Here is a 27,500-nt window from a genome sequence, read left to right as displayed (position 1 = left end):
ACTCGGACTCCCAGGTGGTGGCTCCGCTGCGGGCCCTCAAGAATTCCCGCAAGTCGAGGAACGGATTCGGGCGAGGCCTGCCCAAGAAGGGTAAGTAGGCGCTCTTTGTTGGCTTAGCGGATTGGCAGGACAGCAGAGCTCCTCTGGGAGGGCTGTCAGCTCTTGGCATTTTGAGGGCGTGCAATATGCGCAGAAGAGACTAATGGAGTCCGTGATCATGTTTGATTTGGTTAGCGTAACTATCCCAAACTAAGTGCTTGATAATGTTATACAACAGTGGGTATGTCTTGATTTGTTTGTGTATGGTCGCTCTGTTGTGTAGTAATAGCGGTTAAGTGATGAGTGGCTAGGCCTGTTGCCAGGTTGAGCGGAACCCAAATATTTACATCGCGACCATCACGTACGCAACTCATGACTCCTCACTAATCCTTGCTCATGACTCGTGACACTCGACAGATCTTTCCTTTTCGCAGACACGGCATATCTTCTCTCCCTGTCTTCCTCTCCCTCTCTCTCCCTATCATGTTGTGTACATTTAGAATTTCTTTCCGTGACACCTCTCTCTCTCTCTGCCCGCGTGACACTCCCCCTCTCCCTCTTTATTATGCTTCCCCAGCACCTTTCTCTCATTCGCTCTACTCCCCTCATCCTATCGCTCCCTTTTCCCTTCTTCCTCCTCTACCCTCCCCCTGCCCCTTCCTCCCATACACTGCGTAAGTTGATGCATTGCGGAAACGCTTAGGGAGGCAGTTATGCATTTGCTGGATTTAGGCCCACAAATGCATAGATTTAAGGATGTTTGCAGTTACGTGCAGCGAAAAGCACCCTCGCATGCTTAGCTTTCTCATCCACATACTCAATCATTCCCCAACTCGCTCACTGATACCATGCATTTAAACCCACGATCATGATACCATTCACTCACTAACAATTGATCACTGTTACCATGCACACACAAACCATCGATCACCGATACCTTGCACCCACAAACACTCGAATACAGTGTTACGTAATCACAATGACAGTTTCACCTGTTCATGACAGTTCATGCTTCTCTCTCTCTCTCTCTCTCTCTCTCTCTCTCTCTCTCTCTCTCTCTCTCTCTTCTCTCTCTTCTCTCCTCTCTCTCTCTCCTTCTCTCTTCTTTCTCTTCCTCTCTTCCTCTCTCTCTCTCCTTCTCTCTCTCTCTCTTTCTCTCTTTCCCATTCTCTCTTCCTCTTTCTCTGTCTCTTTCTCCTCTCCTCTCTCTTTCCTCTCTCTCTCTCTTCTCTTCTCTCTTTTCTCTCTCTTTCTCTCTCTCTCTCTCTCTTCTCTCTCTTTTTCTCTCTCTCTTTCTCTCTCTCTCTCTCTCTCTCTCTCTCTCTCTCTTCTCCTCTCTCTCTCTCTCTCTCTCTCTCTCTTCTCCTCTCTCTCTCTTTCTCTCTCTCTCTTCTCTTTCTCTTCTCTCCTCTCTCCTCTCTCTCTCTCTCTCTCTTCTCTTCTCTCTCCTCTCTCTCTCTCTCTCTCTCTCTCTCTCTCTCTCTCTCTCTCTCTCTCTCTCTCTCTCTCTCTCTATCTCTCTATCTCTCTCTCTCTCTCGCTTTCTCTCTCACACACAATTTGACTCTCATTCAGTCGTGCTTTCCTGCATAAGCACTGTTTTTGGCTGATAAACGCGGCGACATGCACCTGCATACTTCGTCATTGGGAAATCCCACTTTTCTTTTGACAGCTGTGCACGTATTCGAACACTACACGCCAGTCGTCTATTAGCAATCGAACAAGCCATAGAGCACATGCACATCGAATTTTTTTTTATGTAACACGAAGATCCACACGGACCGACATGTCCATGCAGGTTTATTCTAAGACAAGGTACTCGCGCGCTGTTGCATAAGCAGTTATATTATTATGCATTTTATGCCGGGAGAGGAGGTTGCGGGTTTTATCAGCGTCCATTTTTCTCTTGTGCGGTCTTTGATGCCGGACAGAGAATATTGTTAGTGCATGGAGTATTTTGTGTGCATTTTCCCTGTTCATGAATTTTATTTTATAGGGATTTTGTGCATTCAACATGTATGTCGGTTAGATTTATCCGTATACTAATGTTAATGGTGATTGTCAAGCTGTTGAATAGCACACCAACTTGCAACTTGAATAACTTATAGACTTCGCAATAGTAGTAGGAATAGTAATAGTAATGAAAATGATAGTTTGATAATTGCCATTATACTCTTCGTGCGTTTGCCGAGATTGTGTTAGTTCTTGTGGACCTTTAAAGGGAGGATCGAGTAAGCTTGAAGTTGCACTCGTATAGGAGACCAGCGCGTAACCATGCACACGTAGACCATTGCTGCTCGGAGGGCTTCGAAGCAACACGAGGTTTCTTGGGTGCTTCTGCGTCGCTTCTCGAAAGTTCCCGCGGTGATGGTGTCAGCAGGTAAAGGAAGACCAGGCGGCACAGACAGGCAGGCAGGTATAAGAGGCGTGGCTGCAGCGAGAAGCAACCTGACACAATTACTAGTGCGTGCGCGCACCGTCCCGTCATTGCGATGGTTGTAGTGTGTTTGTGTATGTATGTATGTATATGTGAACGCGATTATTTCGTGGTAAGTGCTTCCCCACGGCACCGCTGTTCAGAATCCTTGCAAATGATATAGCAGGTGTAGATATTTTGTGGGTTCGACCCTTATGCTGGAACGGCGCACGGATCAAAATTGCAAGCATTGGTATAGGACATTGACCCTAAGGTGTGTACACAATAATTTCCAACATTTCCCAAGTGTCATGGTTGTGTCATAGAATGCGCGCTTGTGTATGTGTACACGAGCTCGTGTGCATGTGTGTGTGTGTGTGTGTGTGTGTGTATGTATGTATGTGTATGTACGTGTGTTCCCGTACGCGCGCGGGGAGCCAGGGAGAGAAAGTGAGAGGGCTTTGACTTGGGAGGAGGACGAGGCAGCCTGGAAGAGGTCGTTGAAACTGAGGGAGAGAAAGGCGGTGAGCGTACGTACAGGTCGTTGTAACCGGGAGGAGTGGAGGTCAGAAGTTATGATGGCGGCGGCGGCGGCGGCAGTCGCAGGCGCATGAATGAGATTGCGAGTGTCGCTGGGTGAAGAGAGATCCACGGGGGATGAATAGTGGCATTCTTGGCTAGTTGTTGCTAAGGTTATTTTGGGTTGAAGGCAGTGATTGCAGGGTGCTAGTGGTGTGGCACGCCTTGGTAGGCGCAGTCTTTGGTGGAGTCTCTTGCCCCAGTCTGGCTCGCTCGTGGCCATGAGGTTTTTTCGGACGCGAGTTCAAAACCCAATTTTCGCTTTCTTGACATTAGAAATATAATTCATAATGGAAAAGTTTAAATGGCGCTGACTCCCAAAACGGGGAAGCCCCTCAACGCTTTAAAGGTACCAGGCCTTAGTTGACTTTTTTTTTCTTCCTACATATGCAAGAAAGGGGAGTTCACTATTATTCAGCACTTATTTGGGGCACTTTTAAGGTGTCTGGCAGTCATAGTCCCGTTTTATTATTGCGGTATACAAGAATTGTGCCCTTGTCAACCAAACCGTATTTGTCATGAAAATGTTTGGACGGCACGTTAGAGCAGTCCCGTTGTAATTTGGTGATATATTCACGTCAATTATGGAACGTTGTATTAGCACATGTAAGGTGTCAAGAGTTTGTAACGTTTGAATTTGATACAAGTGTGGGCATGCGCCTGCAGTCGAGGAATGCACAGTCCAAGGTCTTTAGGTCTACGTAAGCTATTCTTAATCTCTTCTCCGTGCTGTTCATGTTCATCATCCTTTTATTTCTATCTTCCTCCTCTTTTCCCCTCCCCTTCGTCATCTCGTTCTCTTCCTCCCTCCATTGTACTGCGGGCGGCGCGGGGCGAGGGCCCGCCACTCGTCTCCGTGACCCCCTCGTACTACTTTAAAAGCGCTTTCGACGCCTCCCGCCCGAGCATGTGGCCGATCATTCCTTCTTCGCGGGTTGCTTCATCTCGAGCAGCCACGGCGGAAGTCATTTTGGCTCTCGTTTATTGCGTCGCATTTATATCTTTTTTCCTTTTCCTTTTTCTTTTTCTTTTCCATTACTTCCCACTACGATAGATAGCAAGTCGTATCGTCCTTCCTGTGAAGGTTTTCGGGTAGGAATGTTCAACTTGGCAAGGACCGAGAGGACACTCGTGTGCGGACGTCTTGAGGAGCTGAGGCAAGAGCTCTTGTTTGCTTAAGAATAAAGAGGGATGTTCACTGACGACTTTACCGGCGTGGAGAGAGTATCTGAAGAGGCGAATCAACCACTAATTACCTTCATGTATCTTCCTCCATGTTAAAATGTATCAACAGGAATCTTTATATGGAAAGTTTTGAGTTGGCAGTAAAATGTATGGAAGGCTTTCAGGTAACGTAGGCGGTCATGTCATACATTGACATTATTTAGCTGAGCAATGATACTGCAAGCTACCTTGCGTCAAACTGTTACTAGCTGGTAGTTTTACTTGTTTGCTCGTTGCGATAAGATAACGACTAAGGTATCGAGTAGATAAGAGTTCCTTGTTTCATATGGTGGCAAACTATTCCGGCTATCAAATGCTTCGCCATTTAAACAAGGTCTACGTTATCTCTGCCCAGAAGTACGTGTATTTATTGTGTAGAAATCCCCTTTTTAGCATCATTATTACTGTATGGTCATCCTTAGAGTTTATAGGAAGTGCGTTATAAGAACGTCAAATTTATATAATTAACTATGTTGATATTGGCTGAGGGTGATGTGGGCCTCCTAGGGATTTACAGGTGTACATATGATACAAGTGTGCCAGTGTGTGCTAGTTTGTGAAGGCGCTTAAACGCGAGGTCTGCCTTCAGTAGAGTAGAATGATACAGAGGCACACTTGTGGGCGTGCGTGTCCGTCCTCACACGCGTTATCTCGTTGCACATGGCGAGCCGGTGTTTTGGTTTATTTGCGGGTACCAACAGCGCCACGCCTCGCCCTAGTGGGTATGGCATAGCGGGGCCCCTGTGTACGTGACAAGTTGGCCTCAAGGTGCGACGGGCATGGTGAACACACGCACACTTGTGGGCCAGTGCAAGCCCTGCACTTTATTTGTTGACATAATGTAACCAAAGCTTTCATATGCAACATTTTTTCTCCCTGGCTGGGAAATTTGACTCTGTTCGGTTTTGGCTTCTGGCCTTGCCATGGTGTTGGCAACTGTTATCAAATATTCGCAGGAGGCAGAAATAGTACATGTCGAATATGTTGTGGTCAGTTGGGCGCGTGGCTGGCACACTGTTGACTGTCCTTGCCAGCCAACCTTTTACACTTCTCACCTTCTGCGTGGCAACCAAGACTCCGACTCCTCATGCTACTGAAAATAAATACACCTTATGCACTCCCTTTACTTTCAAGTACACGTTCCATCCGCTTTGCACCATTAGCATTCCACACTTGGCTCCATTGTTCTCCCGTGACATTAGTGCAGAGCTCGCGTCAGGGTTTGATTACTCCCATATCCTCTTGGTCTTAATTACATGGAAAACCAGAGACGTAAACAAGTCCCTTGGAAGAGCGTTGTGGGAACAGTACATATTATGTAAATCACGTACTGGGGGAAAAAAAATGTCTAGGTGGTTTGTACCGGGGTACAGGCCTGTAGATCGAAGGTTTGAAGGAAAGTCGGGACATTAATATGACGACCAACATCCCTCTGACGGCAACACTGGGGGGAAGTAGACGCTGAAGCCGCACCTCCGTAATCAACTTGCATGGAGATGATTTTTCTTACCATTGTTTGCAGCATCTTGAAAGTTGTGCGTTTCTCGTGACGGAAAGAAAGACGGAGAGAAAGGGAGGGGGAGTAGGATTTATTTAAGTTCCAGTAGAAATGAGTATAAGTATGAAGGCAAAAGCATTAGATTTTATCTTCTCATCACTCCCCCCTCCCCCGTTTCTCTTCTTTCCTTTTCCCTTCTCTTGTTACATGCACGCACTACTTTCCTCCTCTTGCCTCCACTATCCAAAGATCTCATTATATCAGATGGTCTTGTTTTTACCGAATTAGATAATTTAGTAAAAGGGTGTGTCATACACGTAATAGGGGAAGCAACGCGCAGGGGAGTCAAAACAGCAGCTGGAACGCCGCACGTGGGACCACGTGGGAAGGGAGGCAGAGAACTGCGTAGATGTTAGGCCCGCGCGCGGACATACTCCAGGGGGCGTGGCATTAAACACGTCTGTAGGATGCGAACGTTTCCGTTAACTTCGTATATCGGCGTTTCGCATTTAACTACACATCACATTGGATTTTCTCCATCGCATCCGGCAGGGGGCGACGGAAGGTTATTAGGAGGGTTAGGAAAATTGCGTGGCAGCCGTGGGGAGCTGTGTTTAGTATAGCGGGAGTTGATCGTCGACACACTGTCGTAGTAAACCTGACCTTGTACAGGCTCACTCATGACGCGCTCTCGAACCGTTGGATTAGGGGCCGCCTTATACTCAGAAGAGACGTAGTAAGCAGCGCCTTGTTACGTGCACGCTCGCTACCACGTCCCCCCCCCCCACTATCTCTCTCATTCTCTTTCTCTCACTTACTCCCACTCCCTCCCGTACGCCCCCAACTACCCATTTACGTTCCTTCTCTACACTTTCTTCCTAATCCTACCCCTTCCCTTTTTCTTTCATTCTTTCCCTCGTTCTACCGTCTGTGATTCCCATATATTATTTCCCATTTTCCTCATTTATTCTTCCTCTTTCCAATTGCCCTCCTCCCATAATCGTCTGACATTCTTTATTTTCCTCTTCCCTTTTTATTTTTTTTTTTTTTTTTCTCTTCTCCCATCTTCCGCATTTTCTTCGCCTCCCCCCTCCTCATTTTCCTCCTCTTCCTTTTCCCCTCCTTTTGTTTCTATCCCCCTCATTTCCCCTCTTCCTCATTTTCCTCCAGCCCCTCGCTTCCCCCTCCCTCCGTCAGCCGTCCCTCTCAACCTCCTGAGTCCGAGTTGAAAGGGAGAGGCAGAGGAGGCACCAGGTCTTTGCTGCTGGTATATGTCAGGCTGCCTTACTTAAAGGCGCCACTCCTTAAAAGTACATTGGATGTTTACGTAAGCGAGATGGTGGTGATCCCGAAAACAGGCTAAATACCCATTACCCATTTACCCATTTCCAACAGCACTTACACAGCGCCATTCGTGTGCCATTCATAGATAGATAGACACGTGTGCATTCCGTGAAGACGCGAGTAGCCTTTGCATTCGCCCACTCACGCATGTGTTCGATAGATTTTGGTCGTAAAAAAGAAGTTCCGTTTTGCAGTTGCACAAGATTGTTGTTTTGTTTATTTACTTATGAGCGGGTTTGTGTGCGTCTATATATTCACATCTCAACGCTTAGTATATATACTAAGTCGTAAAATATTTTTATTCAAAAATAAGGTAAAGTAAAAGTAAAGGAACAAACATGAGAGTGCAAACGAAAACGTAAGTAAAGATCGTTCGGCTTTCATGCACTGTAAGTATGAACAGTCGCCTGGAGTTGCTGCTGTTGCTATGCCGCCTCAAAACGTAAGCGCCGAGGGAAAGAAGTGGTGCCATTAATTACGTAGTTTTATAGGTTTTATTTTTCGACAAGTCTATACAGTAAGGATGGTTTGTGTTTTTGTTTTCTGCCGTGAATTTTGTGTGACCTTGGCAGCGGACACCTGTCTGATGTGGGAGACGCGGCACGTATGTCGGAACGGTCAGTGTGGCACCACCGCCTTAATTCGCGCGTTCGTTTCCTAAAGCGGATGTTGTGCTCTCTGCGGCGGGATGGATAATAGACGCATGTGTAAGCCCTAGGGTCTGGCGACAGTTATTAAAGGGTGCAGAAGCTTGAGGAGAACCTAACGCCAGCGAAAAGAAACGTATCGGCGTAGTAAAGTCGACCTGTTAAGCCGAACGAAAGAAAACGAACGCTTTTGATGATCTGGCCTCTTGCCAGTGCTTCTCCCGGCCGAGCTCCCTCCCCCTCTCCCCCTCCCCCCGCGCGTACCCCTTAACCCCCGGTCTCGACTCCAAAACCCCGCCTCCTCTTCTGTAGCCCCCACTTCTCCTTCTTTATGTCCTCTCTTTCTTTTGCTTGTGTGCTTCTCTCTCTCTCATTACTCTGGCCATGCTTATTTTCTCGGTTTTAATAAGCTCTCCCAATTCCTCCTCGTCCTTCCCGTTCCTTGTAGGGGGAACTTTACCAGACACACCTCTTGCTTGCTGGTACTCGATTTGCATTTTTTTCCTCACAGAATGCATCACATTTCGTTACTTCCTGTTTTTCTTCCTTTCTATTCTTTCCTTGTTCCTGAAATATTTTCTTTCTCTTCTATATCTTTAGCTGTCATCTTGTCTTTGCCGGCTAGGGGAGAGAGCGGGTTTGGGATCAGCATACTTATGATTTATTTATCACGGTTGTCCTGCGCAACAAATACAGATTCCTCCACTTGAAAATGAAACTAAAAACTCGATTCACATAAGGATGGATTCAAACCTGTGTATTGGGTGGTTGATAGCCGTGCCCTCAATTTTATTTGTTTGTTATATTTCATGGGCATGTATTGATATTGGAATAAACATAATTAACTCCCTTCAGGGTATTGATTAATGGTTTTGCTTGTTTATTTGTTTTACAATATTTTCCCACTGGAATACAGTAAATTTCTCTTGACAAGTGAAAAGATGTTCTTTATTTTTGACAGCCTAGGAGCACTTAAGAAAGAAATGATCATTATATATTCTACCTGGATTATGCTTTTTTTTCTGTGTAGGAATTCATTAATGTAACTTTTATGTTAATATGATAACTAAATAGTCTATAGATTTCTTAACACAATATCTTTTACAGGAGGTGCAGGCGGTAAGGGAACCTGGGGTGCCCTGGGCTCGGAACTGGCTGAGGAAGAGCTCGATGGGGCCATTGATACCAACGATCCCAACTATGATGAGACTAATCCCGAGAATAAGGAAATTAAGATGAAAGTCATCCATGTTGACCGTTCGGATGAGGAGATACAGGTACAGAGTTTCAGAGGAATGATGTTGGATTCTGAACTGTGTTGAGGCAGATGACGTGCAGTCTAAGTCCTTTTAAATAGTTTTATTTTTTTGGAACTGTGCTCTTACACTGAATTGCTCATTACTGTAAGATTTAGAGATTTGAATATTTGTAAAAGAGTTAAGGAAGGTAAAAGGAAGATGGAAAGTGCAACACCTGCATGTAGCTTCTTTTCACACTTGCGCTAACCGTTCATCACTTGGCCAACAGAAGCAGATATCCTCCCTGGTAGCAGAGTATTATGACCACGGAGATACCCACGAGACTTACTTGTCCCTTGAAGAATTGAACTTATCTATGCGGGCTCATCTAGTGCTTGTGACGGCGGTGGAGTTAGCAATGGACCACAAGCCTTCGCACAGGGAGATGACGAGTGTCCTCCTGGCGGATCTTTATGGACACATGCTCTATGAGCCACATTATGCCAAAGGTAACAGGGTTTCCTTCTGCTTTTTCTTCTGTTCCTGCTCTCTCTCTCTCCCCCTCTCTCTCTCTCTCCTTCCCTCTCTCCTTCTCCCTCTCCCTCCCTCCCCACCCCCACCCCCCACTTCTCCATCCCTCTCCCTTTCTCTCTACCACTTCTCCCTCTCCCTCTCTCTTTCCCTCTTTCCTTCTCCCTCTCCCCTTTTGTCCCTTCTTGCTTTTCATCCTTCATTATGTTTGGACATGATTCTATGCCATTGAAAGTTAATTATTATTAAAGTATTTCTTGGTTGCCTGTCAAAAAATATAGAGACTTACTGGCAATTTTCTTCACGTACAGGTTATGATATGCTTATAAAAAATTTGAGCGACTTGGTGCTGGACACCCCGGATGCTCCTACCATCTTAGGAAACTTTATTGCAAGATCAATTGCTGATGATTGCATACCTCCAAAGTTCCTTCAGGGTTATAAAGGGAAGGTAAGATGTGTACCATATAGTTTTTTTTTCTTACTGTGCAGAAATGACTGAAAGTTGATATTACTGGATTTTGTTTGTAGAGGAGATCAACTCTCTTGATCTGCTTCTGTATTGCTATATAATGAGAGTAACTGTTGAAAAGAATCAGAATAATGCTAGAGGTTTTCTTTTATTGATTCATAATATTTGCACTCCTTTTCCAACAGGTCGATAACGAACACGCAGTGACGGCGTTAGCAAGATCAGAAAGTTTATTGTCTATGAGACACGGCCTGGTAAGGCTGGACAATGTTTGGGGAGTGGGTGGTGGTACCCGCCCTGTTAAGTACCTGGTTAAAAAAATGGTTCTTCTGCTACAGGAGTACCTTTCCTCTGCTGATATTGCAGAAGCTACTAGATGTTTGTTAGAATTGGAGGTTCCTCATTTCCACCATGAATTGGTAAGTTCTTATTTTTTTGGTCTTACAAATTGCTGGAAAAAAATTTGCCATAAAATAATCAATGAGTGGAATGATAGATTCCCATGACAGATTATCTAAAATGATTTTGTGGGTTTACCCTTACCTCATACAAGATTCACGTTTTTAATTTTTTTTTACGTGCACAGGTGTACGAGGCAATTATCATGACCATAGAAAAAATGGATGACCGTACATCCGCAATGATGTGTGAGCTTTTGGGTTCCCTGCACAGAGCAATCATCATTACACCCTCTCAAATGAAGGCAGGATTTCTGAGAGTAAGTTTGAGGTTTATCATTTTATTAACATTGTTAAATGAAAAAGAAAATACAGTTCAGAGGAGTCTTCCAGTACGTTGAATTTCACATTTTACTGTGATTCATGATTTAAGCCTTAAACTTGTCCTTTTCAGTCTTTCACTGTTCTTTACTCCTCTTCCAAATGTAGAAAATAATGTTCTTTTTTAGCCTGTGAAGTCGTTGGTTAGGACCATTACTTATTTCTTGTATCCTTTCAGGTGTATGAAGATATGCCACAGATATGTGTAGATGTCCCTCCTGCATACACTGTATTAGAGAGATTTGTTATGCGGTGTCAAGCATCAAAAGTTGTTGCTGACGATGTTGTTAAAAAACTACCTGTCAGGTAAGAGCAGGATGCCTCCCCCCCCCCCCCCCCCTCCTCTCTCTCTCTCTCTCTCTCTCTCTCTCTCTCTCTCTCTCTCTCCCTCTCTCTCTCTCCCTCTCTCTTCTCTCTCTCTCTCTCTCTCTCTCTCTCTCTCTCTCTCTCTCTCTCTCTCTCTCCCTCTCCCTCTCCCTCTCCCTCTCCCTCTCCCTCCCTCCCTCCCTTTGCCTGTTGTGTGTTTATATCTGTATACATATAATTCTGAGGATAATAATGGGCAGTTAATATTGTATATCTGCAAGCTACATTTTTCTGATATGCAACGCACTTATTATGTTGGCTTTAGAACTAAACATTGATTTTTCCATCTCAACTCCAGGGGCCGAAAGCGTTTTGTCTCCGAGGGAGATGGTGGTCGCGTGAAGGATGATGCCTACTTCTAATCAGTTTGGCCACCTAGGATGCCACCATGGAATTTAGTGCTTATGTTGAGTTCCATATGGAAGCCATGATCAACAGGAATTATCTTGTTTTACAGAACCCAGTGAAATTATGTGATGAAACTTAATAGGGCTTTTATTTTATATGCACTCTGAGGAAATGTCAGTGTGAAGTATGACAATGTATTACTGAATTCCATGTGGCATCTTTGCAAGGTTCATCAGGTGGTTAGATAAGGCCTATATTACAAGAGAAAAATATAGGACTCATTTTTGCATTTCATGATTCTTGCTGTGTGAACCGAGTTTCCATGTTGTTTGATACTATGTTACCTTGCCTTGGTAATTTTCAGATACTTTCATACATATATGGTCCAAAGGAATAGTATGACCATTTTGAGTCTTGTATGTATGTTATTTGTTTTGATTTCTAATTGAGTACTGGAACTCAATCCTTTATTGAAACAGCTGGAGACTCTGCTTCTACTGTAGTCAGGTAGTATATTGCTTCATGATACCCTGCACCTTATGCTTTTTACCATTTCTCCTAGATGAAGGCACTGATCATGTGTTTCATGGGCAAATGACCCATCTGAATTCTAAACATTCAGACATCACCCTTTCACATCAAAGAAAAGTGGGAATTGGAAGGGGACGTGGGATGTTTTAGAATAGAAAGAATAGTACACTATCCTTGAAGTGCATGTCATCAGGGGAATGGAGATCAGCTTGCTCCCATCAGTCTCTCACCAACGTGGTCATGATTCACTATTGGCAGGAACTGTAATACAATAAGAGCATTGTTGAAGAAAGTGTTAAAGGTTTTGCTGTGAATGCGTCTTCGAAGTTGTACCACGATGTCCAGCACCACGTTGGTACATCCTGAGCTTTATTGTTCCCTACCAAGCTGTACCTGTGTATCAATCATGCATATACTTGTTGCATATAGTGAATGATTCGTTGCTCACTTGTGAATACTATTTTTTCTATTGTAAAGAGTATAGGGAGAAAACTTGTAATGTTTTGTGGTTATTGAATGAATTTCTTTTTAATGTATGATTTAAAAAGGATAAACTTGCCGAGTTGAGCAAGAGTTGGAAGTACAAGATTAATTTAGTTTTCAAGAACTGTAAGGGGAAAAAAATACAATACAAAATACAAAATAACAAAAAAAAGAAAAAAAATCTCTGGCCATCCCACGAGAGGGGCCTGGGACCAGAGAAGAGGATTGGTGATGTGTCAAAGTAGATGCATAATGTGAATACATGTGTATTTATATTTGTTATTACATATATTTTTTTATGTAATTTTTTTTTTTTTTTTTTTTTTATAGAAACGGTGAGTTGGAATAAGAAATACTTTTGAAGTATTATTACAATTGTTTGCAGTAGTATCATTATTTTTACTGGAATATTATTGTAATTCATTACTACTACTACTACTACTACTACTACTACTACTACTTTACAATTCCCATCTTTAAATGTTATCTTTGCCGTAGGCTGATCATTAATGTGAATTGTATTATAGTTTTTTCTATCTTGAGAACTGATAGTTTGTCATTTCATATATATATACACATTATTTTATATCCGTATGCATCTGTTTGGGACAAGGTAATACAATTATCTTGGGAATCAGTGAGTTTATAATTGCACAAGAAAAAGTACAAAAAAAATTGTAAAAATAAAAACCCAAATAAAAATTGCAAAATAATTGGATCTTCACTTTCCAAGTATATGAATTGCATAAGCATATATAATATATATATATATATATATATATATATATATATATATATATATAATATATAATTTTTACACAACCACATATACTGGTTCCTATTCACTTTTGGAGAAGGCATTCTACCTAATTTTTCAATAGAAGCCAAGAATTTCAGAAAGAAGTAATGACTTTCCTAAGTAGGACACGGCCTTGTTAAAGAAAGGACTGGAACTGAAGATAAACCCCATCCATACAATCAAACCCTGCTTGATAAGCATTTGCTTAATTGCAGGAGTGCCCGTGATGAGAAAAATCACCAGAAAGGCTCTTTGCCCAATAATTTGATCATCTGCTGCCTAGTATAGATAAACAACCCTACCAAACACTAGCATACCCACATGCACAAAAATAACACAGCCTCTGCCAAGTAAACAGGCAAAATCCAATGGACACGGATGTGGATTGGGCTTAAACAATTGCTTCAAGAGTCAAATACAAACCACTAAGTATCTGCTTGTTGATTTAGCAGTTGAGCAACAGGCTTGCTCATTTGGGGGTGTTTAGAATATAAGCTAAAGTGGTTTGATTTTCATTAGAACCATGGACTGGTTAAACAAGAAAAATAAGCATTCATTAGTTACCATTCATGTGAAGATTTATTTGTTCAAAATTTCTTCAAGTTTATTTGCTCTTTTCCTTTCACTCTTCATTTGTGAATAAGAGAAGACTATAATGTGCTCTCCCCTCCAATCCCTTCCTCTTGTTTTGTGGGGGACTTGGAAGATGGGGACTGAGGCCCAATGTGGGGGATCACCCCTACCTTGGTCCTCAGCCCTCACCTCAACTAATTTTGCATGGTCTTTTCTTCTCCTTTCCTTTTCCTTTTCTTCATCCCCTTGTTCTGTCCACGTATCCTAATCATTTACTCACTTTTACCCTTTTTGCCACAATACTGTACCATAGTGCTATATGACCTTTGATGTCTAGCACATTTAAAGTTCAACATTGCAGATACTCCAGTTATCCAATCTGTAGTGCAGTAATTTCATATGGAACCACAATATCTTCCCAGGAATTTGATGTATTGCATTTCCTTGAAGAAATGCAATACATCAAATTATGTAGTATGGTTCACTGAATAAAGATTGTAGTAGCTTAGCAAGTAAGAGATCAAAAAATCTCATAGAACCAATTTCTAATATATAAGTCATCTTTGAAACTAATCACTACCATTTACACACTGCCACATCATCAAACCTTTTTAATACATGGAGTACAGGCAACAATTCAGGCTGGGGAGCATCCAGGCGCAATCCAGAGCTTTTGATATTACAGTTTTAGTTATTATTAATCTTACTCTCCACATTCTACCCTTAATATCAATGGTCAGGAAAATAAAGCAGAAATAATTTTTACAGGATTATTGTACACCACAGGATGAGATTATGTGTGCACTAATCAGATTAATTCTTCCAAATTCCTGCCACCTAAAATCTAATTACTGCCATCCATTATTTTACTGAGACTTAAATTGAAATTATTTTTCAGATGTTTTCAGGCTTTTACAATTCCTTCTAGCAGGTTGTCTTAAAACCTCTTCAATATCCTCTTTTCAAGAATCTTCTGAGGAAATTTATCCAAGCTACTGCCAGTTTCCTCCAGTAGTTAAAAAGCCAATCAGCTTCTGAATAGACAGCCAACTATTTACTATAAACAAATGTTTTTTTCTGTAACTACTTTTAATAATTGTAGAATATGTATATAGAAACACTATGAGAAGGGAAAAATAAAACAGGCTGGTAGTTTTAATAAATAAATAAAAATTTTAATCTGTTAACATATATTTAATGCTTAGTTCAACATTTCTCCAGGTACAAAACCCTGAAAAATAATAACAGCAGCAAAGCAAAATCATACAGCAAAGATAAACAAATGTATCTTGGGAAAAGAGGAATATTGGGATGCCCAGCAGCAAATGCACAAAATAAAAAAGATACAAATACAAAAATAAACTTTATGGTGCTTTTTATCATAAACACTTTTTCAGAGAGAGAGAGAGAGAGAGAGAGAGAGAGAGAGAGAGAGAGAGAGAGAGAGAGAGAGAGAGAGAGAGAGAGAGAGTGTGTGTGTGTGTGTGTGTGTGTGTGTGTGTGTGTGTGTGTGTGTGTGTGTGTGTGTGTGTGTGTGTGTGTGTGTGTGTGTGTGTGTGTGTGTGTGTGTGTGTGTGTGTGTGTGTGTGTGTGTGTGTGTAAAAGGTGTGGAGAGAGCGCAAGCGAAAGGTGGAGAGAGAGAGCAAAAGATGGAGAGAGTGAGAGCAAGAGAGATGGAGAGAGAGAACAAAAGATGGAGCAAGAGAGCAAAAGATGAGAGAGAGACAAAAGATGAGAGAGAGTGAGTACAAAGTTTGAGCAAGATACATGTCAGTGGATTCCTTCACATGATCACTGCTTTCAATATACTTTCATGATATCTAAAAAAGAAAGTTTATTTATTCATAAATACACTAAAAGTTAAACTTTACTCATTCAAAAAAAAAACATCAGAACATTCAAAATTTCTTATCCACTGAAAAAAAAAAAAAAAAAAAAAAAAAAAAAAAAAAAAAAAAAAAAAATCTGTAGTTCCATTTCCTCCCATATCCACTTTTAATTTCATTAACCTTAACATTCACATAATTACACCACATGTTTCCCTCTTGAAACTATAAAAAATAAAGCAACATTACTGGTTTCCTCGGAGCAGTGTTATCTGTCAAAAATTTTAAGAAATTAAATTTATTCTCTCACCTTTACTTGTAGGAGTTTTCAAGTACTTGTAATAATCATAAGAAAGGTTCTTGGAATAAGCTGTACAATCATATACTGAATAACAAAAAATTTATAATAGTTTTCATTGTCTTAACTATCATTAAATAAATAGATATCCATATTGATGAAAATATAATTATGGATTAAACATTTGCCCCTTTATATTAATCATGTTTATGAAAGGAGGATGCTCACAGGATAAGAGGGAATAACTACTGGATAGTGTAAAGTTTCTATATTCATTAAGATCAGTGATTAAACGCTCTCTGAGATCCTCTAGAATGAATATTTTCTTTATGGAGTGTTCTATATTTGGTTCACTTGGTTCTGGCACAATACGAGGTGTACCTGAATTGGTAGTGTATTTTGAACTTGATACACTTGGGGTTATTTCTGCAGCTTCCATACCTGATGTGTTGCCTCCAAGACCTCTTTCAACAGTTTCACTCAAAGATGAAAATCTAGGCCCACCTTCTTTTTTTATTGTTTTGGGTTTTTCTGTATCTTCTATTATTCCTTCCTCCTGTGGTAATTCCTCTTCTTTGACCTCTTCTTCGTGACTCAAATCACTTTCCTTCACCTTGACATTATGGCTACCATTTTTCTCGCTCTCTACATTAACATGCACAATATCATCAGCCATTTCCTCATTCTCTTCTTTATTGAAAGCCTTTTTCATTGCATCAACAACAGATTTTTTGTCTACTGGAATCTTCTCAATGTCAACTTCTACTTCAACAGCTGAGCCAGAGCCTTCAGCATCAGTCTCAGGTGACTCATTGTCATCCTGAATATCCTTAATGGGGGTGGATTCCTTCACCATAAGAACAGTTTCTAATTCACTCTCTGACTCTGGTTGTGATTCTTCTTTCTTTAAGTCTTTACTCTTCTCCTTTCCACTGCATTCCTCTTCATTTTTCACATTCCTTGGGGGTTTCATCTTATGCCCAACATGTTTCTTCCAAGGTGCAGCAGGGTCCAAAATCAATGCAACTTGGTCTGCTACAGAGAGGGACCAATCATCATCTTTTGTGAAACAGCAAGCAAGAGCACCCGGGTCAACTGGATGAGCCTCTGTGCAGAGAGAAGGCAAACTGCATGAAAACATCATCAAGAAAAAGTAATAAGTACATTTTAAAGTAGTTCCCAAAACATTATAGGACTTCAAAGTGAGTAAAAAAAATTATAACAGTGTTAGCCAATTGGATCTGAGTGATGTGGATATTACATCAAGAAAAAATCTGGGAATGTCATCACAGAAATATTTGGCTAAGGACAGGGTAAGAGGGATGTGTTGCAATGAGATACAGTTGCCGAGTGGTAGGTAATTGTGAGTGCACAAAGCTCTTGGAGGGAGATTAGATTCAGTCAGCTTTTAAGATGGGCTTCTTGCATTATTTACACTAGTAAACAAGGGTGGAATGTACCATCTGTAGACCAGAGCTACCAGCTTTAGTGAGGACATTATTTTCCATGTGCAGTAACCTATTCCTGCAGAACATGGTATTATGGAAAACTGAATATTATAAAAAGAAAGAAAGAAAGAAAAAATAATAATAATATAAGTGACAATATGACAAATATAGCCCATGGAAAATGGAAAAACACCATATGTGGAATAAGAGCTAATACTACAGCAAAGAGGTGGCAAGAAGTATCAATACTGCATATGAGTGTTAATGTGGGCCTGGGCCTACAAGACACACAACCAGGAGGGTCATCACTCAAGTTATCCTAATGCCTAAATTTTAGTCTATGTGCATGCTGCAAAAGCACCCATATGCCATGGGTGAAATGAGACTGTTATTACTTAAAAGAATTACATGTTAAACAGAAAATAAAAACAGTTACATGTAAAAAAAATTTCATTAAAATATCAAGAAAATAATTTTTGAACTTTTTGAGTATTTGACATATATTCACATATAATCAAAAGGCACATCATACGTGTTATAACCATTTCAGTGTACCTCCTAAATTATCTTTAATACATCAGTGGAAATTACTTTACTTAAAGTCAAATAAAAAAAAACATTTAAAAAGTAATAAAATGCTTTCTAACAATGAGTCAGTGAAGTTAGTTAAAATCACTCTCTCTATTAAGGTGTTCCTATCTTTGCAACAAGATATTAAATGACACTGCTTAACTATATTCAACTTTATATAAGAAACGTATTGACCTGAAACTCTAGATTGAATCTTTTTATTTTGTGACCTGAAAACATAATTCAAAGTTAATAAAATGTCACGGATCCCATATCTTACAACATAACTACATGAACAGACATTTTCTAATGATAAAAATAGGTATATCATATACATTTATATTTAGTCTACTTTATCTTAATCTTACCTGTGTTGAAAATATAACCTCCACCTTCAACAATACATTCTCTTTCCCCAACTCTGTGCACTTGACCTTTCTCTCCTGTGTTGTGGATCCAGTTTTCAGTGTCAAATAACAGGTACAAGTATTTTGTTGTTTCAGCAAGGAAGAAGCTTTCCATACGATTCTCCAAAGTGTGGTCGTTTACATTTTTTACCTGGAACGAGCATGGAAAATCCTGGTTTATATATATCTACATATGCATATAAATGCTTGAATCTATTTTTCAAACTTATTTATACTAAAAAGGTAACAAGAACAGGTACAGAAGCAAAGTCATATATCAAAGTAGGGACTGACAGGACCACTGTGGGTTTGGTGCTACATACTCTGGTATGGTAACTTTGTGCTATATCTAAATTACTTCTGTCATTTATATACACCTCAGAGAAGCCTAGCTAAAAATGCAATGTATATCAACTTCCGGGACTATTACTGAATGTTATAATTGATAACTTTGAACCCACTCTATCAAAATTCTGCAGTCAACAACAATGGCAAACCTGATGTTTGTGCATTTTCCATATATTCTCATATTTCTCAGAGGTTATCTTACCGTAGCATAACCACATTCAGTACGGGCTGTATGCTGAATGCTTGCCACAAGATCAGCACCCATCTGAAGAACTGTTTCATCCTTTGTAGCTCTATACAAATACATCAGTGACTCCACTAGCTCTGGTCGCAGTGGATAACCTTCACGGTTGACTGATGCTTCAGCCTGGAATATTATTGTTACAACTGATTATTTTTTAGTATAGGCTACACTTGTAAACAGTGTCATAATGTGGTTCATACTAAGGGTATATAAACATTTATGCCTTATATTACTTTGCAAATATTATTTCATTAAAATACCAATCTCTCCATTCCTCTTTTCCATAATTTCCATTTAAACTAAACCATTCTATTCCCACTTCTAAGAACTTTTCTATATCAAACTCTCACCCTTGGAATGTTGTAGAATTCTGGAGTAAACCCAAATTGCTTCCAGACTTGATGGTAGTTAAACACAATCTTGAGGGCTGAATTTACATCACCTGCAAAATGTTCATGTTTATCTTTATATTATCTTTAGAAAAAGATAAATAATAATAAAAACAAATAAAAATAAATAATTACCACTGGTAGTATTGTATTAAATAATTACATATATAAAGAAAACTCAAGGTACATGGATGGAGATGAAGCAGAAAGATTAAGAAGGATAAATATAGTGTTTGTAAGGAAAAAACAGAAAGTGAGAAAAAAAGAAACAAAGTTATGGATGGAAAAAGGAGGAAGCAGAGAGAAAGAAGAGAGAAGAGGAAAAAATCCACAAACTTGTACACAACTGAAACCAAAGCCTTCCTTACCCACTAGAGTCAGGACTCCTGGCCAATAAGCTTCAAGAGACTGAAAAACTGCCATTGTCACATGCCCTTTTGTCATTGTGGCCCACAAATACCAGTCGTCATGGCGTAGATGCTTATCTGCTGCAATTCTTGCTTGGTTAAATATCGCCATTAGTTCTGGCCTTTGAAGAAGAGTTGCTCCTTTCACAAGATACTCGAAGTAAGAATCTATGCCAGCTCCTGGAAGGTGGTTATCACAGCACTTACTTAATTTCTAGTGTAATAAGTACGAAAATATTAGACAAACATACAGGTATTTTCATTATGTTATTTACATTATTTGCCTCCATTTTATTTAAATTTATCAATCACTAAAGAACAATTAAAATATGTTATTTGTGTTGAATAATGATAATAGAAATGCATATCTGAAACTTTACCTAATAAATCTGTCTATGTGCAGTGTCATTTTTGTTTACAGATTTGCTATATACTACTCTTCATAGATGAAGCTGATTACAGAAACATATAGTATTCATGATTTCCAACTGTTTTACTATAGTAACAGATGGAAATCTATATTATAATTCCAAAATTATTTTCATTTCAATAACACAAGAATCATCTTATTTACTTTACCATCTTTCATAATACTGTCATGCAATGTTTTCAATAAATAAAAGAAAATGTGAAAAAAGGAGAAAAAAAGGAAACTAAAATAATGGCTACCTCACTCCTAAAGGAAACTTTTAAAAATAACAAATGTACTCTACGTGAAAAACAAGCAATAAAACCACACCTATCCCAGAATCCTGTGCTGTCCATCTTCCTGTTGAGACATCTACATGGTTACCCAAAAGGTCAATTGCAGACCTATGATCCCACACAGCATGTATTGCACGCAAAGCCACCTGTAAATCATTTTAAATGTATCTCAGTTTAATTACTAGTATAAATTTTAACCACAAGGGTGTCAATGAATACATGGCAGTATTAGAAACTAGTATGATGATTTAAAAATCCAACAATATAAATGTGTCAAATTGTTAGTAGATGCGAAGCTGCAGAGTTCTCCAGAATCTGCTGATATCATTCTTAAACATCAAAACAGATCTAGCTTATGAGTAAATACAAGCACATTCATATTTTGTAATAAAATTTCTTCACCATAATAACTCTCTTTTCCAACATATGCATTTGTCTCAATACCTTTGTGCATAATAGAGTTTGAAGTATTAGAACAAATATTCATTTAAAAAGAATATTTTTTATCCTGTCACCTAATGTACACTAATGAATTTTGTCATTTATGAGATACTGCATCAGTTGTGGAACATTTTATGCTGAAACTGCAAAACTGAAACAGATGTAAAAACGTCAACTGCATACAGCAATTTTCATTCTGAAAATGATCTTAAATTTATGTCATATTTAATCTAAAATTTATAAAAACTATGGCCAATTACAAATCTTCTCATCTTGTTTGGCAGGCAGAGCTTAGTTGCCAGAAAAGAACACAGAGATTGAACAATAAAGATTAACATTTGCTCCTCTTTCTACATCATACAAGTACAAAATTCTATAAAAACAAAAATAAAATATAAACTTGTAAACATATAATACAAATATTACCTCTTCATACACAGGATCACCAGTAAGTCTGGACAAGGTGCCAAATTCTACAATGTATGTCCCAACCCCAGCTGTACATGTTACGGTGGTTTCTCCCTCTGGCACTCCATCTTTCAAGTTAACTGTTCCATAAGGCATTCCTGCAGATCAGATAAATAGTGAAATATCCAAAACCAAAACCAATTAAAAGTTACTGAACAAATTCAAACTGCACTAAATATGATGCACAGAATCAAGACAAGACAACAAAAGAATTGTTCTTTGTACTACCTCTAAGAAAAAGGTTGAAGGATGTTGTATGGACTATGATTAAATTTACAGACTGCAAGAGGCACTCAAACATGATCACTTGCATTATAAACTAACTCTAGTATAGAAGTATAAACCATTTTTCCATCAAAAATGAACAAGAAATTACAAGACATTTCTGCTAATTTCTAGTGTACAGATATAGCTCTTACACCATTGCTATATTCCTAGCAATTTTGGGAACTCAAAAGATTTGCTTAGAACAAAATCAACATGACAGCACCTTTACTACAGTCATATGACCAGGTTGTGTAGATAAAATATTCAGAAACTAAATTCTAAGTCATCCATAACGAGCCACACCTTCTCCTATTTTGATAATAATTAGAACCTTTGACAGTTACCAAAAGTCTAAACAAACTGTTACCTATACTTTCTTTGATAATTAAAATGCCTAATCTGAATATTCATATTACAAGGAAAGACATTCAAAGTAAAAGTAATTTTTAACATGAATCTATGGGATAAAAGAAATCATACATCTTGTCTAAAGCACATGCAGTACCTTAAACAATTCAAGTTGTTTATGAAATGTTATTATAAAGGAACACACATACTTGACTAACTTTCCCTTTATGAAATCATATTTATAGTATCATTCACTCTGATAAGTCTAACACATTAAAATTAAACATAAATAATTCTGTATCACATATATCAAATAATAGCTTTGTCTACAGTACAGTGCATCTTACCTGTAGGAGTGTCAAAAGCTGGTAAAAGTCTGTCTGCCATATCTTTGGCCATTCTTAAAAGTGGTCCTTTACATGGCCATCCTGGTTCTACATCAACACCCATCCTGCAAGATAATGAAATTATCAAAACATGTACTTGGAAGCACAAATATATCTGTAAATTCATGTACATAAACACACAAAAATATACAAAAACATTTAGTGAATAGCAAGCAAAGAAATTTGCAAGTTCATACCCCTTCTGTTAACAATAATTAATTTGATAATATTGAAATTAATAATGCTGATGACCAGAAAAAATGTACAGAAGAGGTATAAAGAAATAATTACCTTTCCAAAGGTATTTACAATGGAATTGCACTGCATGTAACTAATATACTGTCTTGAAATCTTATCATAATGCTATACACAAGCAAGAATAATATAAAGCATATATATTAGTCAGACCTGAGGATTCACCTGACTTCCATGAACTATTATTCATTACCCACCATGACTGATATTGTCATAAACTTGAAAAATTTTAAGCAGCCTGAGGCAGTGCTCATGTCTTTCATCATAATGTATACAGCTTCCATTACTATCATTATTATCTTTTTCCTTTTTTATCAATCCTCCATGAATAACTTTTCCTCATTTCTAATTGGGTAGTATCCAAATTCATCTACCTGTAATAACATGGTTAACAGTTATGCAGTTAGTGTCTATGTCTTGTTTCCCCATTGTAAACTCTGTTGCACTTAATGCACTGTAGAGCTACACTATACTGGACAAAACTGTTGGCATGAGGAAAATCATCAGCTCTTGACAAATTAACCTGAAGCCACCAGGAATGGCATGTACTTATGCCATACCCAATGTGAGTTTAATATATTAATTGCAATTACACATAGGTGGCTCCACAAGTACTAAGTCACCAATGAGCCAATTACAAGTACTATCTGTCTCACATGTCTACTCTTTTCCTTGATTTTTGATATTGTATTCTGGCATCTAATACTGCTGTTACTAATTTCAATGACACTATAATAATCATAGCCCAAGTCAGTGCCGGGTAAATAGAGATGGTGACTCGATAAAAACACCGGGCGGAAGGCAATGGCAAACCACCGCTCTAAATTGCCAAGAAAAATCATGGAAGCCCATGATCGCCAAGGCCGCGGTGGCCGAATGGTTAGAGCGTCGGACTTAAGACTGCCACGACGGCAATCTGTGTTCGAGGGTTCAAGTCACCGGCCGGCGCGTTGTTCCCTCGGGCAAGGAACTTCACCTCGATTGCCTACCTAAGCCACTGGGTGTCCAAACCAGCCCAAAGTCAGTGCTGGTCCCAAGCCCGGATAAAATAGAGAGAATGATTACCTAAAAAGGTAACACCGGCACTCTCCGTGGAAAGGAACTGGGGACCCTACCACGTACTCACTCCAAGAGCATTACAACATGAGAGCTACAATTAAGTATCATGCTGTGACCACGGCGGCTCAGACATGAACCTACCGTTAAAAGAATAATAATAATAATCATAATGTCTAAAATAAATAAAACAGCATCAATATTGATAGCATTAGTAAAAAAAATAATAATAAAATAAAATTCCCCAAACTCAAGGAAAGGTGAAATCAGGTGAGGTCACATGGTCTACTAAGGGATGCCATCTATGTGCAGAGGCATTATACAAAGCAATACTAAAGAGAACATTTCCACAGAGACTATGGGTTATACTGTATACAGTTTGTTTCTTGGTTATGTCATTTTGATGAAATTTAATCAAAACACATCAACAACATTGTGGTTATTAATTTTCATTTTTACCTTTCCTACATAAATTCATTCATCATATATATATATATATATATATATATATAATATATATATAATATATATATATATATATATATATATATATATATATATATATATATACAATATATATATATAATAAATATATATATATATATAATATATATAAAATATATAAAATATATAAATATATATATAATATATCATATATATATAATATATATATATATATATATATATATATATATATATATATATATATATATATATATTATATATATATATATATATATATACTATATATATATATATATAATATTATATATATATTATTATATATATTATATATATATATATATATATGTATATATATGTATATATATGTATATGGTATATGGTATATGTATATGTATCTATATATGTATATATATATATATATGTGTATATATATACATAAGTAAGAGCCTAAAGTATCTGTTCAAATAAGTGTCATTATTTCAATAAACAAGTTGGAATAATAATAAGAAAATAAATAATTCCATAAATGTACAACTTCCACTAAAGCAAATGCTACTCACTTTCTTGACATGAGATGAGCACTGAGCAGACCACCTACAATCCTAATGTTTGTTTCAAAGACAGAAACATTAATGTCAACATCAAAGTTGGCCTTCTGTGTGATGAGATGGGCAACCCTCTGGAATTCTGTCTTGTTCCCCATCACTGCTAGAGTGTCTAGGGCATCGATGAGGGTGAGGGAGTAACTGGAAGACAGATTTAACAATTGATGAAACTTAAATGGCAGATTATTTACTAATCTGACAAAAACCTTTCCAACACAATATTTTTAATTTATATTCAATTGATTTTAAGTCAACTTTTACCAATTAAGGAATTACCTGCCCCAGGTGTCATGCCCATCACAGGATAGTGGTCGTAGCTCATCATATGGATAGGCATACTTCATGTACCCATCATAAGCATGATAAAACATGCCACGCACCTCTTCCCTGGAAAAAAGATAAACTTTCATATTATGCTGTCCATGAGAAAATCTAGAACTACATCACTAATAAAAAAAATTCAAAAACAGAAAACATAATGTTTACTGCATATCGTAGTTAAAATTACCACAGTGAGTTAACAGCAGTTTGAAAAGACAGATATGTACACTTTGCATGCATTTATCTGTCCAACTAAATTTCGAAAATAAGGAAAGTGATTTCTTAGACTTAACATTTCTAGAATACTAAAATACAGTTTCATTCATACCTTTACATCTAAGATTTACCCATTCTATTACTACATAAAAAATTACAGAATAATACATAAAAGTGAGCACATCTGTCATGAATAATATAACCAAGACCCTAGATACAGAACATGTATCATGAAAGAAAATTACCAACCAAAAGCTGGATATCAAGAACAAATGTGTTTTTTTGTAAAATAATCTTTAGTAGAAATTCCTGCTGGAAGTTTTTTCTACTACACCATATCATCACAGCTGAACATAACTTACATATATTTATGCTTTTTATTATGTGTACCTCTTTAGTAAAATATCAGCCATTGTAAGTTATATTACACATTGCAGTAACTCACACTAGTACTACAGGTTTCTTCTTTCAGTACCTCATTCCTACCAAGGAAAAGAGCACAAGTCTTAATTACAATTTTAGACATGCATACAGGCTTCTTCTTCTTTTACCGGTAGGTTCATGTCTGAGCCGCCGTGGTCACAGCATGATACTTAATTGTAGTTTTCATGTTGTGATGCTCTTGGAGTGAGTACGTGGTAGGGTCCCCAGTTCCTTTCCACGGAGAGTGCCGGTGGTACCTTTTAGGTAATCATTCTCTCTATTTATCCGGGCTTGGGACAGCACTTGACTTGGGCTGGCTTGGCCACCCAGTGGCTAGGTAGGCAATTAAGGTGAAGTTCCTTGCCCAAGGGAACAACGCAGCGCTCGGTGACTCGAACCCTCGAACTCTGATTGCCGTCGTGACAATCTTGAGTCCGACGCTCTAACCATTCGGCCACCGCGGCCTTGACGATCATGGGCTTCCATGATATCTTCTTAGCAATTTAGAGCGGTGGTTTGCCATTGCCTTCCGCCCGGTGTTTTTATCGAGTCACCATCTCTATTTACCCGGCACTGACTTGAGCTGGCTTGGCCACCCAGTGGCTTGGCAGGCAATCGAGGTGAAGTTCGCATACAGGCTTAGCACCATGTAAATAGTACAAAGGCCAACAATTCTTCACACCTTATTACACCACTAGTAATAAGAATCAGTCCATAATCTATTTTGCCAGAATATACATGGTGGAAGTCTTTGATAGTGTGCCATTTGATTTTTCATATGAAACTTATAAACCATAAAAGTCTAAATTTCATAATATCTGCAAAAGTCATCATAGCTAACAGTTTTCTTTATGCTTTTCCTGTAGTTTTTTCAAATATATTTCATGCATTCCCTTGCTATTGTAGACAATACCACTGCTACAGCTAGTTACTAACATAGCCAATGACCCCTCACTGATCACCACAGCCTCTGCACTCTTTAGCAAAGGCCAGCAAAGCTTCACCATGTATAGGCTAGTAAGGCAGAACAGTAACAGTAATGCAGTTGTAGGTGATGGCAGCACATACCTTTCTGAATAATTATCCAATTCATAAAGTTAATTCATGTAAATAATTACAGGATCTTCCTACCTGCTCCAAGATCATGGTACTTCTTTACAATATGGATGCAGTTCACAACTCCATGTCAAAAAAAATATTTTACAATTTAACTTGCAATTATTATTCCTTTTGTTTAAATTATTCACACTATAAGAAGCATGAATCTCATTATTTTCCATCACAAATGATATAAATGAAAATACTGGTCATTGTTTACAAAGTGACCTCAGTCTATATTTCTCCAGCCACTCTTAGGAAATCCATCACTATATGAACCAAATATATTCCTAATCCAGGGGCTTCATCCCCAGACCCCATCTGATATAGTATTTCCCTATCAGGGGTTCTGCCTCCAGACACCCATCCAATTGCCATAGAATTATTCTCCACACATCATTAGTCGCATCCTATTTTCTTCATTTCTGCTGTTATTCTTTGGTTGCAAAGATTATTTCAAATATCAGTGAGTTTAATTTTTCCATTTTTTATGATAATGCCTTTACATTTTCCTGTAAGTGTATATCAAATGTATATTTATTACCCATTATAAGACTTTCCTATTATCAACTTGCAAAGGTAATACCATAGATGAAAAATATCTTAATTTAGGCCATTCTGTTCCTTAAATGCAAAATTTTA

The 27,500-nt window shown here is 38.6% G+C and overlaps 2 protein-coding genes across 2 annotated transcripts in view; one reads left to right on the top strand and one right to left on the bottom strand.

The window, feature by feature from the left end:
* LOC119593061 (programmed cell death protein 4-like) overlaps positions 1–12,820 on the top strand; it is a 13,213-nt gene extending 393 nt beyond the window's left edge. The window contains exons 1-8 of the mRNA XM_037941970.1: positions 1–90; positions 8,855–9,024; positions 9,275–9,494; positions 9,828–9,967; positions 10,174–10,407; positions 10,575–10,706; positions 10,946–11,073; positions 11,432–12,820. The exon at positions 1–90 is cut by the window's left edge and continues 393 nt beyond it. Of these exons, the coding sequence (XP_037797898.1) occupies positions 1–90; positions 8,855–9,024; positions 9,275–9,494; positions 9,828–9,967; positions 10,174–10,407; positions 10,575–10,706; positions 10,946–11,073; positions 11,432–11,495 (1,178 nt within the window). The 3' untranslated portion in view covers positions 11,496–12,820. The remainder of the gene's footprint in view (positions 91–8,854; positions 9,025–9,274; positions 9,495–9,827; positions 9,968–10,173; positions 10,408–10,574; positions 10,707–10,945; positions 11,074–11,431) is intronic.
* A 2,670-nt stretch (positions 12,821–15,490) lies between these two features.
* Positions 15,491–27,500, bottom strand: part of LOC119593054 (ER degradation-enhancing alpha-mannosidase-like protein 2) — a 12,471-nt gene continuing 461 nt past the window's right edge. The window contains exons 2-11 of the mRNA XM_037941959.1: positions 25,077–25,187; positions 24,756–24,941; positions 22,381–22,484; positions 21,377–21,516; positions 20,544–20,655; positions 19,766–19,984; positions 19,359–19,450; positions 18,967–19,131; positions 18,378–18,567; positions 15,491–17,098 (exon numbers count right to left, since the gene is read on the bottom strand). Of these exons, the coding sequence (XP_037797887.1) occupies positions 16,161–17,098; positions 18,378–18,567; positions 18,967–19,131; positions 19,359–19,450; positions 19,766–19,984; positions 20,544–20,655; positions 21,377–21,516; positions 22,381–22,484; positions 24,756–24,941; positions 25,077–25,187 (2,257 nt within the window). The 3' untranslated portion in view covers positions 15,491–16,160. The remainder of the gene's footprint in view (positions 17,099–18,377; positions 18,568–18,966; positions 19,132–19,358; positions 19,451–19,765; positions 19,985–20,543; positions 20,656–21,376; positions 21,517–22,380; positions 22,485–24,755; positions 24,942–25,076; positions 25,188–27,500) is intronic.

The sequence above is a fragment of the Penaeus monodon genome, chromosome 3 (genome assembly GCF_015228065.2).
Source record: "Penaeus monodon isolate SGIC_2016 chromosome 3, NSTDA_Pmon_1, whole genome shotgun sequence".
In the NCBI taxonomy this organism is placed as follows: Eukaryota; Metazoa; Arthropoda; class Malacostraca; order Decapoda; family Penaeidae; genus Penaeus; species Penaeus monodon.
Note: the sequence above shows the minus strand (reverse complement) of the source record. Positions and strands in the feature narration are given on the sequence as shown.